This window comes from Schistocerca nitens, chromosome 1, assembly GCF_023898315.1.
Source record: "Schistocerca nitens isolate TAMUIC-IGC-003100 chromosome 1, iqSchNite1.1, whole genome shotgun sequence".
NCBI lineage: Eukaryota > Metazoa > Arthropoda > Insecta > Orthoptera > Acrididae > Schistocerca > Schistocerca nitens.
Window position 1 is genome coordinate 832,762,743 of NC_064614.1, and position 13,327 is coordinate 832,776,069.

The 13,327-nt window shown below is 44.2% G+C and overlaps 1 protein-coding gene across 1 annotated transcript in view; it reads left to right on the top strand.

The window, feature by feature from the left end:
- LOC126262980 (serine protease easter-like) overlaps positions 1-13,327 on the top strand; it is a 384,563-nt gene that overhangs the window by 38,821 nt on the left and 332,415 nt on the right. The window contains exons 4-5 of the mRNA XM_049959933.1: positions 9,361-9,463; positions 12,778-12,968. Of these exons, the coding sequence (XP_049815890.1) occupies positions 9,361-9,463; positions 12,778-12,968 (294 nt within the window). The remainder of the gene's footprint in view (positions 1-9,360; positions 9,464-12,777; positions 12,969-13,327) is intronic.

Below are 13,327 nucleotides of genomic sequence, written 5' to 3' on the forward strand. Positions count from 1 at the left end.
TCAACAGAACGGTGCGCCGGCTCATACGAACCATCTAGTCCAAAACTGGCTCTCGGTTAACGTTGACATCTTCTGGTTAAATGAGTTATGGCCCCCCAATAGCCCGGATTTGTATCTCCTCGGCTACTACGTTTGGAGCGTAGTCGAAAGAGTTACCAAATAAGACGCATCTTTACGCACCGCTATCGAAGCAGCATTTACGAATATGGGCAGCGCTGTTTGCTTGCGATAGCTTCAGGACACGATTACAGGCGGTTATTGCGGCTGGAGGGCGCTACATCAGGTAATGTAGCTCTTCAAAGATACCACTACTTACACGTAAAAGGAGTTTAATTTTAATTCGTATTTAATAAATTTGCTTTTAAAAAAGTTTCATTTGTCCGGATTTAAGGGCCGCCCCCTCTATTCCTTATTGCTGGCAGTTGCTATTTCTTTTCTACTTGCATGACGAAGGTTAAAGTTTTCCCATGTTCTGGAGACGTTGTTTATGCCTGTGACATATTTTGTTAAAATTCTCTGATGAATTTTAAATAACTATAGAAGCTTTTGACGTCTTCCTCCGTTCTCATCAGAAGCTAATTAATACTCTTACCAGAGCTGAATTTCTTTACCTCCTGAATGAGGTCATCACGGCGTATTCGGCCAACTGTTACACACTCAGTACAATAACAATATCATTAAAAATAGCTGGTATCTGCGAAGATGACGGAGAAAGTGTTCGAAGCTTCAGTTACCATTTTATCGTAGCTTGAAAAGAAAACAATGATAGTTCCATAGCACTCTTACTTTAAACTTGCGGATAGCACAAGGAATCGATAAGCAGTTGGCAGTTATTTGCTCTGACAGTTTATTTGAAATAGGCTTTACACCGTAAACTGAGGACCGTTTTAACAAAACTCAACAAAAGACATCTACAAAATTTTACGGGAGAAGTATTTTTTAGTTGTACTCAATATTTTTGGTTGAAAAAGTTAGAAAAAAATAATACTGGTCTTCCATATACATTATGTGATCAAAAGTATCCGAACACTTGGTTGAAAATGACTTACAAGTAGGTAGCGCCTTCCATTGGTAATGCAGGAATTCAAAATGGTGTTGGCCCACCCTTAGCCTTGATGACAGGTTCCACTTTCGCATTCATAAGTTCAATCAGGTTCTGGAAGGTTTCTTGGGGAATGGCAGCCCATTCTTCACGGAATGCTGCACGGAGGAGAGGTATTGATGTCGGTCATTGAGGCCTGCCACGAAGGCGGCGTTCCAAAACATCCCAAAGGAGTTCTATAGGATTCAGGTCAGGACTTTGTGCAGGCCAGCGCATTACAGGGATGTTATTGTCGTGTAACCACTCCGACGTACAACGTGCTTTATGAACAAGTGCTCGATAATGTTGAAAGATGTAATCGCCATCCCAGAATTGCTCAACATTGGGAAGCAAGAAGGTACTTCAAACATCAATGTAGGCCTGTGCTGTGATATTGCCACGGAGAACAACAAGGAGTGCAAGCCCCCTCCATGAGAAACATGACCACACCATGACACTACCGCTTCCGAATTTTGCCGTTGGCAATACACAGGCTGGCAGATGATAATCACTGGGCATTCGCCATACCTACACCCTGCCATCGGATCGCCACACTGTGTACCGTGATTCGTCAGTTCACACAACGTTTTTCCACTGTTCAGTCGTCCAATGTTTACGCACCTTACACCAAGTGAGATGTCGTTTAGCACTTATCGACGTGATGTTTGGCTAATGAGGAGCCACAAGTTTTCTCACCTCCCGCCGAACTGTCATAGTACTTGCAGTGGATCCTGATGCAGTTTGGAATTCCTGTGTTATAGTCTGGATAGATGTCTGCCCATTACACCTTACGACTCTCTTCAACTGTCGGCGGTCTCTGTCAGTCATCAGACGAGGTCATCCTGTACGCTTTTGTGCTGTACGTGTCCTTCACGTTTACACTTCACTATCACATCGGAAACAGTGTACCTAGGGATGCTTGGGAGTGTGGAAAACTCGCGCACAGAAGTATGACACAAGTGACACCCAATCACCTGACCATGTTCGAAGTCCGTAAGCTCCGCGGAGCGCGCCGTTCTGCTCTCTCATGATGTCTAATGACTACTGAGGTTGCTAATATGGAGTACTTGGCAGTAGGTGGAAGCACATTGCACCTAATTGAAAAACATATGTTTTCCTGGTGTCTGGATACTTTTGATCATATGGTGTAGATAAGGATTGATGAACGAATAATTGAAGTGCATCAGTAACAGCCGTTATTGAGAAAAAAAGTTACAGAATACAAATTTTTGAAAAACTGAACATATCCACTTTTTCATGGATGTTTCTTCTTTATTTAGTTGAGAAAGGTGTTATAAATACATTTTCTAAGAATTTAAATTAAGTGGACTCTATTAGTAGACTCAGAAGAAAGCCACATAACTGGGCCGAAACGTTGGTTTCTCTAGTATACGTGTTTACATTTTGACGGAGTACCATACTCAGTAAGCTTTTATGTCTAATGGGAAGGTGTGCATTTTTACTTAAGTATAAGAGTAGAGGGGTATGAAAGAGAAACAGTGGTTGCGAAGGGAGTGAGACAGGGTTGTAGCCTATCTCCGATGTTATGCAATCTGTGTATTGAGCAAGCAATATAGAAAACAAAAGAAAAGTTCGGAGTAGGTATTCAAATCCATGGAGAAGAAATAAAAACTTTGAGGTTCGCCGATGACATTGTAATTCTGTCAGAGACAGCAAAGGACTGGAAGAGCAGTTGAATGGAATGGACAGTGTCTTGAAAGGAGGGTATAAGATGAACATCAACAGAAGCAATACGAGGACAACGGAATGTAGTCGAATTGAGTCGGGTGATGCTGAGGGAATTAGATTAGGATATGAGACGCTTAAAGTTGTAAATGAGTTTTGCTATTTTGGGAGCAAAATAACTGATGATGGTCGAAGTAGAGAGGATATAAAATGTAGACTGGCAATGGGAAGGAAAGCGTTTCTGAAGAAGAGAAATTTGTTAACATCGAGTATAGATTTAAGTGTCAGGAAGTCGTTTCTGAAAGTATTTGTATGGAGTGTAGCCATGTATGGAAGTGAAACGAGGACGATAAATAGTTTAGACAAGAAGAGAATAGAAGGTTTCGAAATATGGTGCTACAGAAGAAAGCTGAAGATTAGATGGGTAGATCACATAAGTAATGAGGAGGTACTGAATAGAATTGGAGAGAAGAGAACTTTGTGGCACAACTTGACTAGAGGAAGGGATCGGTTGGTAGGGCATATTCTGAGGCATCCGGGGATCACCAATTTGGCATTGGAGGGCAGCGTGGGGGGTAAAAATCGTAGAGGAAGACCAAGAGATGAATAAGAGATTCAGAAGGATGTATGTTGCAGTAGGTACTGGGAGATGAAGAAGCTTGCACAGGATAGAGTAGCATGGACAGCTGCATCAAACCAGTCTCAGGACTGAAGACCACAACAGCAACATATCTTTATTAATTAACGCGTCTGTTTTAAGTCCCTTTCCTACAGACTGCGATCTTGTCCACCGCCAATCTCCTTAGGTAGTACACCCTCCAGCTTATAACTTTTGACAATAAGGCTGAATATGTTTCCGGACACTCCTGGAAAAAAATATATAAAATAAATATAAAATATTGAGACAATTATTTTCATTTTAGAAACTTTTTGTTTAGGCTATAAATAAAATCAGACTTACTAACAACTTTTCTACATGTTGAGGCACATAAAGGACTTACTCGGCCTTCTTCTGTCCAGCGAGTGCAGCAAGGTGGGGGTTCCCTGCTGTTTTGGAGTGTCATCATGTGGGACCAACGTTTATGGTTCCGAGAGTTCCGGAACCTGTACAGATAATTAACTGGAATACAGATGAACATAAACGTCGGTCCCACATAATGCCACCCCAAAACAGCAGGGAACCTCCACCTTGCTGCACTCGCTGGACAGTGTGTCTAAGGTGTTCAATCTGACAGGCTTGCCCCCAAACACGTCTCTGACGATTGTCTGGTTGAAGGCAAGATGGAGGTTCCCTGCTGTTTTGGGGTGCCATTATGTAGAGCCGACGTACGCCACTGATGGTCATGGAAGGCACTGTAACGGCTCTACGATACATGAATGGCATCCTCGGACCGATAGTGCAACCATATTGACAGCATACTGGCGAGGCATTAGTCTTCATGGACGATAGTTCGCGCCACCATCCTGCACATCTTGTGAATGACTTCCTTCAGGATAACGACATCGTTCGACTAGAGTGGCCAGCATGTTCTCCAGACATGAACCCTATGGAAGATGCCTGGGATAGATTGAAAAGGGGTGTTTGTGGACGAAGTGAGACACCAACAACTTCAGGGATCTACGCCGAATCGCCCTAGAGGAGTGGGACAATCTGGATCAACAGTGCCTTGATGAACTTGTGGATAGTATGCCATGACCAGTACCGGCATGCATCAGTGCAAGATGACATGCTACTGGGTATTAGAGGTACCAGTGTGTACAGCAATATGGACCATCGTCTCTGAAGATCTCGCTGTATAGTGGTACAACGTGCAAATTGTGGTTTTCACGATCAATAAAAAAGGCGGAAATGATGTTTATGTTGATCTGTATTCCAATTTTCTGTACAGGTTCCGCAGTGATGCAAAACTTTTTTTGATATGTGCAAAACTAAACTCCGTCCGAACAGGTCTTGGAAGGCCCAGCGGTACCGACATGGCCGCCGTGTCATCGTTAGCACACACTCGTCACTGGGTGCGGATATGGAGGGGTAGGTGGTCAGCACACCGCTCCCCCGGCCGTATGTCAGTTAACGAGACCTGAGCCGCTGCTTCTCAATAAAATAGCTCCTCATTTTTCCTAGCAAGGGCTGAGTGCACCCCGCTCGCTAACAGCGTTCGGCAGACTCTATGGTCACCCATCCAAGTGCTAGCTCAGCCCGACAGCACTTAGCTTCAGTGATCTGACGGGAACCTGTGTTACCACTGCGGCAAGGCCGTTTGTACTGATTTGTAATACCTATCTGTAAAAGATCAACTTGTGACTAGTACTGCATATGCCGTTGTTCTCCTTTCCAGCGAAGACCAATGTAAGTTAATAATTTTCAGCTCAGTGACTGTCATAATCTAAAATTCATTTTAGATCGTTGAGAGATGGATCGTTAAGAGCAGAGAGAACGAAATCAGGATTCCCCGAAAATTATGGTGGATGATTCGCTCTTTCAACTCACAGTTCCAATTTAGAACCTGACTGCAATGATAAGCCAGCCGCAGTCTCTCTGTTCATTGGACTCGTCGCCAACACTTCTCTTGGTTGTGTACTACGGTGTGGCTGATATCTATGTGACCATTGCCTATCACAAGCATCGTGTCACCCCTTTTTCCCTCTCTATATCTTATCAGCTACGTTAGTACTGATTGTACTTTGTACTGCAGCAGAGTGTGTCTCTCCTTAAAACGAGAGAGATCATTTAAAACCCACTGGTTCTCTATGATTACTTTTTAAGATGGCATCTGATTTTACAGTGTTATGCACGGATGTTTGTCGTAACGTTCACATTTATCCTGGAGTCCGAATGACCATTACTCGTAAAAATAATTATATATATGTGGTCATGTACTTTAAGACACACGGTTTTCAAACATGCGATTTAACTTTCACGTCGTTACCTCAAGAACAAGCTCCGCAGCGCCTGGACTAAGATATCCTTTGTTCAGAAAGTGCTAAACTGTCGCTGTCATATGCTCCCGCCATTTTAGCAGTTTTCCCTCTAACATTTGATTGAGTGAGTGAGTGACTGCTCTCTTGCGCGCTATGGGGTTTACTAGTACTTTTCCCACTAAAGATGAAAACATTTTTCGGAACTCCTCTGATTGTTATTTACATACATGATGAAGGCATTAATGCTAGCAATTTCAGTCATCTGAAAAGCAAGGCAAGGGCCCAACGTCTGGTTTTACATGATGCTGAATAAGTAGCGCACATTTCATGTGTTGTGTCTACTTCTGTTTTGGTCGTATTATGTACTAACAAAGAAAACAACGCATGACGAAGTAACTATCCGAACGGTACGAAAATCAGTAAATGTGATTCATACGTACTGACAAACAAGTGAATACAACTTCAGAAAAATTGGATGATTTATTCAACAGAAAGAACTTCACAATTTAAGCAAGTCAGTAAAGTGTCGGTCGACCTCTGGCCGTTATGCAAGAAGATATTCGGCCTCGCGTTGATTGACAGAGTTGGTGGTGGTGGTTAGTGTTTAACGTCCCGTCGACAACGAGGTCATCAGAGACGGAGCGCAAGCTCGGGTTAGGGAAGGATTGGGAAGGAAATCGGCCGTGCCCTTTCAAAGGAACCATCCCGGCATTTGCCTGAAACGATTTAGGGAAATCACGGAAAACCTAAATCAGGATGGCTGGAGACGGGATCGAACCGTCGTCCTCCCGAATGCGAGTCCAGTGTGCTAACCACTGCGCCACCTCGCTCGGTGATTGACAGAGTTGTTGGATGTCCTACTGAGGGATAACGTGCCAAATCCTGCCCAACTGGCGCATCCGATCGTCAAAATTTCGAGCTATTTGTAGGGGCCTACCCATAATGTTCCAAACATTCTCAACATTGGAAAGATCTGACGATCTTGTAAGCAAAGGTAGGATTTGGCAAGCACAAAGACAAGCAGTAGAAACTCTCGCCGTGTGCGGACGGGCATTATCTTGCTGAAATGTAAGCTCAGAATGGCTTGCCATGAAGGGGAACAAAACGGGGCGTTGAATATCATCGACATGCCGCTGTGCTGTAAGGGTACTGCTGTGAAAAGGAACAGCACCGCGGACCATCACTCTTGGTTGTCGGTCTGGCGGGCGACAGTCAGGTTGCTATCCTGCTGGCATTCGGAGCGTCTTCAGACACGTAGTTCGCCTGGAATCTCATTAACTGGAGTAGAGGTGTCTTCAGCGACGATTCCCGCTTCGAAATGAGCCCTGATGACCAGCCAAGCGATCAAGCTATCTTCGCTGTGGTCTGCCTCGAATGTTATCGACACCCAAAACAGCGAAACTAGAAACGAAAGAGCCCCAAACTCCTTGTTGCATGAAATATTTCAATTCCAAAACCATTTAGATACCAAAAGTTTCCAGATTTTAGTGCCCTGCTTGGTAATTGCCCGCCAATATCAACAGACCCAGAAAAGACTTGATTTCATTATCATCGGTTGAATTGACATCACAGTATCTTGTGAAATTTAATGCAGAGTGCTCTGTATAAGTTTTGTGCACAATGTAATCGTTCTAATTATTACGTCATATACAAATAGCGAAAAACAGTCGACAGCAGGTTTTGGAGTTTTTGTGACGGCTTTCATACAAGGGAGGTGAATTACAAGAGATGTACACTTACTTCTAACGTTGCGCCTAGGACAGTTTTTCATCCATTTGGTAACCTTATCCATTCCAACAAAGGAATTACGCTTGATTTGACTACATTGTGTACTTACTTGTGGTTCTAGGTTTTCTTCATTCTTCGTTTCCGAGTGGCTGTGATGAGAGAGAACTTAAGAACTCTCTGTTTCCTCTCCACCCTCTTCTTCTCCTTCGGAAGATTCATCCAATCTCTCTTGCAGAAGCTTCCGAAATCTTTCGTATTCTACTTCGTAAGGATCCATTGATGTATTAACCAAACAGGGTGACAACAGACAAGTAGTTGCTACGAAAGACAACACTGTAAGTTTTCTTAGCGCACACTTATCTTAAATGTCGCGCGGGATGTTAACAACGCAAGGCGTATTGTTGCGTATTTTCTTGGAACTCGGGCTTTCATTATAGACTGTACTTTTACTCAAGGCACATACCAAAGATCGTGAAGGTACACTCCTATCCATTACGTAATAATGCATTGATGGCGATGACTGAGGTGTTCTGAACACCCCACGCAATAACTAAAAGGTCTATGTTGGCTGTATAGCTGAAAAAGACTAGTAATTTGGTAACAAACATTGTTCGGCCTGAAGCACAATAATGTTATGATTCCGTAAATGCAGTTTTTGCGACGTTCTGCACACCAGAATGAGGTCGGACCAACTATTGTTTGCTACACCATTTTCCCAATTTTCAAGAGGCGTGCTCGCAGAAACGCAGATTCTTGCGTGTAGATGTAACCGCCAACTGTCCAGTGACACTTGATGTCTAGACGGTATCTCATATCCCGAGCAGTGTATTTGTAATCTCGATAGTACCAACAATAACCGTGCAAATAATGAAACATTATTAAAGCAGAAGAAGGTAAAGTTTTCCTCAGCACACAAGTTGGTTTGAACAACGCAGTGGTTTATTAGGAAAGGCCCCATTGGAGGTGGTATACCTTCCTCAGACCTTCGAGCAGACTTAACCGACCATTTACAGGGCAACCAACAGTTAAATGTGAACTTATTATAACGTGGGAGATTGCCATTTTCCATAGTAACAAATATTGGCAGAGGTTAAAGGAAGGATAAGTGACAGATAAAACTGCGACTGACTGCGGGTCCAATTCCAGGCATTTGGATTCGTAGCTGGAAACGTCACCACCGAGCTACTTATCAGAGAACCGGAAAAACTAGGGCCCCTGTAGCGTCCAGTAGTTCTGTAGTATTTCATACCAGCCATGTGCGTTACCTTTAAAATTAATTCCCTTTAACACCACCATAACAGTTGCAACTTGTGGTGTCACCGCCAGACACCACACTTGCTAGGTGGTAGCCTTTAAATCGGCCGCGGTCCGTTAGTATACGTGGGACCCGCGTGTCGCCATCAGTGATTGCAGACCGAGCGCCTCCACACGGCAGGTCTAGTCTAGAGAGACTCCCTAGCACTCGCCTCAGTTGTACAGCTGACTTTGCTAGCGATGGTTCACTGTCTACTTACGCTCTCATTTGCCGTGACGATAGTGTAGCATAGCCTTCAGCTACGTCATTTGCTACGACCTAACAAGGCGACATATTCAGTAATTAGAATGAATTCTGAACAGACAATATTGTGAATCATGTACCGTCAAGAGCGACGTTCATCATTAATGGATTAAAGTTAAGTATCAAACTACTTACGTCCGCTTTCTGAATTCTAATTCCTTGTCATGTTTCAGACCTCACGCCAGTAAAGTTCTTCCCTCCTCACGCCAGCCTGTGTGACCTAAAACGCGTGCATTTCGGCCTCCAATAGTAACACGGTGTTGGCTCATCAGCCAACACAACACAACTACAATGATAAACCGCCAAATAATGTAATGATTTAAAAGTTTTAGTGAAATATTTTCTAGGTGTTTTGCTGGTGTAGTACTGTGAGGCTTCTCATTTGCAGGCGGACCGGTGTCGTTCCTATGTGGTGGGTCGCTCATCACCAGCCGCTACGTGCTGACCGCATCGCACTGCGTCAACGGCAGGAAGCTCGGCTCCTACAGGGTGTGAGTACACCTCTCCATACTGACTCCCAGCGGCGTGTCATCATCGGAAGAGAGAGAGGGAGGGGAGAGTGAGTGAGAGAGAGAGAGAGAGAGAGAGAGAGAGAGAGAGAGAGACAGAGAGAGAGGGCAACTTTAGACGTCTTGTAGGATCTGTTCTATTAGATGCGAAGACGCAGGCACAGTCTATGATGCCTCGCACGAGTTCACTGAGTAACTATCCATTGTGTGGAAGGTCTGCTTAAGGCTGCTGAGCGCCATAAGGATGCTTGAAGCCCTGTGCGTTCTTCTAGTGGGAGGACTGGACATGAGGGCAACACAATGAAGAGGAATCCAGGTGGAACACTTGACAGTTTATCATTGCTCTGTTTTCTAAATGACAAACACAAGCATTAATCAGTAAGATTCAAGGTCACCAAAAAGTGAATTTAGGGACAGGGAGCCGCCATAATGCCACCACATAAGCGAAGATAACCCATTCACTTAAATATGAAAGCTACATAGTTTCCAACATATAGCTGGAGAGAATAAAGCCATAAATACAAAAATCTGTCAGTAGTAGCAAATTATTTTTGATTGTTCCCACACGCTGCTCAACACCAGTACGTGTCTGCATCGAGACTATGATACTGGGATTTCAGAAATGGCTGGTCAACTGAAAGTGCTTTAAATGCCATTTGATGGTAAGATATACTTGTTCGTAGCTTGGTTGTACTTACTGAAGTCATAACATATCATGTTGTTAATTTGTTGGTTAGGCTTACTAAATATTCGTAACATCAGAGACCCGTAAAAAGCTGCTCATCTTCTGTGAGATGACCTTCTTGGAATCCGAGCCGTTGCCATCTGCTGGTGGACCCTCCACCACATTCTGTCTGGGCAGGTCTGGCCACTCCATATGTAATTCCTCCAGTATGAGGCTTACAGTTGTTTCAGTCGACAGTCAGATGTCAGTCTCGTGGCAGCCCTGAGCTCCTGGCTGCTAACAGTGTGCCGGCCGGGGTGGCCGAGCGGTTCTAGGCGCCGCAGTCTGGAACCGCGCGATCGCTACGGTCGCAGGTTCAAATCCTGCCTCTGGCATGGATTCTGTAATGTTCTTAGGTTAGTTAGGTTTAATTAGTTCTAAGTTCTAGGGGACTGATGACCTCAGAAGTTAAGTCCCATAGTGCTCAGAGCCATTTGAACCAACTAAGAGAGTGCAAACCATTCTACACGGCTACTGTGCGTTGTTTCATAACCTTGGCATCGTGCAATGGAGAGTTTCATGTTATACAATCCAAAAAGCATGGGCAGAAAAACCTAGTTACAGACCAAGAGTACTAAAAATTGGTAATAATAAATTGTAAGCTTATTTATTACTATTGATGATCTATTGAACTGGCTCGATAAGAGCGTCTTGCACGATGTACATTAAACTTGAATATACATAAATCTGAAATTTGAGACTGTCATACATCAAGAAATCGTGATAGAAAGCGACTCTGTGCACCACCAGTGCCAGAGGCAGCTATCAATACACTCTTGAAACAACTTCCCGAGAACACAAAAGTTAGATTGATGTTATGTACACTACTGGCCATTAAAATTGCTACACCAAGAAGAAATGCAGATGATAAACAGGTATTCATTGGACAAATATATTATACTAGAACTGACATGGGATTACATTTTCACGCAATTTGGGTGCATAGATCCTGAGAAATCAGTACCCAGAACAACCACCTCTGGCCGTGGTAACGGCCTTGATACGCCTGGGCATTGAGTCAAACAGAGCTTGGATGGCGTGTACACGATACCACAGTTCATGAAGAGTAGTGACTGGCGTATTGTGACGAGCCAGTTGCTCGGCCACCATTGACCAGACGTTTTCAGTTGGTGAGAGATCTGGAGAATGTGCTGGCCAGGGCAGCAGTCGAACATTTTCTGTATCAGGAAAGGCCCGCACAGGACCTGCAACATGCGGTCGTGCATTATCCTGCTGAAATGTAGGGTTTGGCAGGGATCGAATGAAGGGTAGAGCCACACATCTGAAATGTAACACATCTGAAATGTAACGTCCACTGTTCAAAGTGCCGTCAATGCGAACAAGAGGTGACCGAGACGTGTAACCAATGGCACCTCATACCATCACGCCGGGTGATACGCCAGTTTGGCGATGACGAATACACGCTTCCAATGTGCTTTCACCGCGATGTTGCCAAACACGGATGCGACCATCATGATGCTGTAAACAGAACCTGGATTCATCCGAAAAAATGACGTTTTGTCATTCGTGCACCCAAGTTCGTCGTTGAGTGCACCATCGCAGGCGCTCCTGTCTGTGATGCAGCGTCAAGGGTAACCGCAGCCATGGTCTCCGAGCTCATAGTCTATGCTGCTGCAAACGTCGTCGAACTGTTCGTGGAGATGGTTGTTGTCTTGCAAACGTCCCCATCTGTTGACTCAGGGATCGAAACGTGGGTGCATGATCCGTTACAGCCATGCGGATAAAGTGCCTGTCATCTTGATTGCTTGTGATACGAGGCCGTTGGGATCCAGCACGGCGTTCCATACTACCCTCCTGAACCCACCGATTCCATATTGCGCTAACAGTCATTGGATCTCGACCAACGTGAGCAGCAATGTCGCGATACGATAAACCGCAATCGCGATAGGCTACAATCCGACCTTTATCAAAGTTTGCACAGCATACAAAACATATTTACAGGTGTATGAAACTCTAGGAATTTTCCAGATCTATTAAAAACTGTGTTAAAAATTGAGATAGTTAACTACAAAATTTGATTTTTTTTCTAAAGATAAAGTTTAAAACGTAACAGCTCATTCATTTTTTCATAAATTAAATAGATTCTAGAGTTTCAGACACCTGTAAGTATGGTTTGTATGCTGTGCAAAATTCATCGAACAGTCTATCTTACTTATGAAGAAAAGTGTACCTATAGCCACAAATGCAGCGAATAGTAAGTGTAAAAAATGATGAAATTTCACATGTAAAAAATATTTTGTTATGTTTTTGAACTTCCGCTGCTACGAGTGTGAATGCTGAATCCTTCCTGGTCATGCTGACAAAGTTTTATGAATTTACTTGTAAAAGGATAGACAGTGGTAATTATAATGTCCTGTGGTCCCTCTTCTGATCCCAGTCGGCCCGTTTGACGTCCTACCCCCCCTTAAGAAATAATAAAGATACAGACACCAGCGGTAAGAGCGAGCTATTTCGATATGCAGCAGAAAGGTAGCAAAAGTCAGGAGCTTTATATCGAGTACTTTGATCTGAACGATGGCGGAGACCAACGTATGCTTTTTCCCTGTGTCAGGGTGAGAGTGCGGCTAGGCGAGTGGGACCAGCGCACGGACGTGGACTGTGACGGCGAGATCTGCGCGCCGCCGCCCGAGGACTACGGCATCGAGGAGGCGACGCCGCACCCACAGTACAGGCCGCAGGCCAGCGCCAACGTCGCCAACGACATCGCGCTCCTCAGACTCGACCGGGACGCACCCGATAACTGTGAGTGTACTGCATTTCCACTGCCCTTCCTCGCAACACCTCGGTAGCTGCACTGCCAAGCAGAACTTACGAGTAGAGTGTAATGTTTCATATCAGAATGGCACAGTATATCCAATATGAAAGCGGTTCCATACATATTCCCAGTACTTGCTGCAAAAACGGAAGCACACTGAAGTAACTACCACATCTGATTAACTTGCGGCTGATCCATAAATTGGGAATGTGAATTTACATTTCAAATAACATGGACTCTTTTTCAAAATTTCGTATGCATTCAAGTACAAATTCAAAATGAACAAGCTTTATACCAATGAAAAGGGGAAGTTTGAAAGTTTATGGCGGGCGGCGGCGGGTGGGTG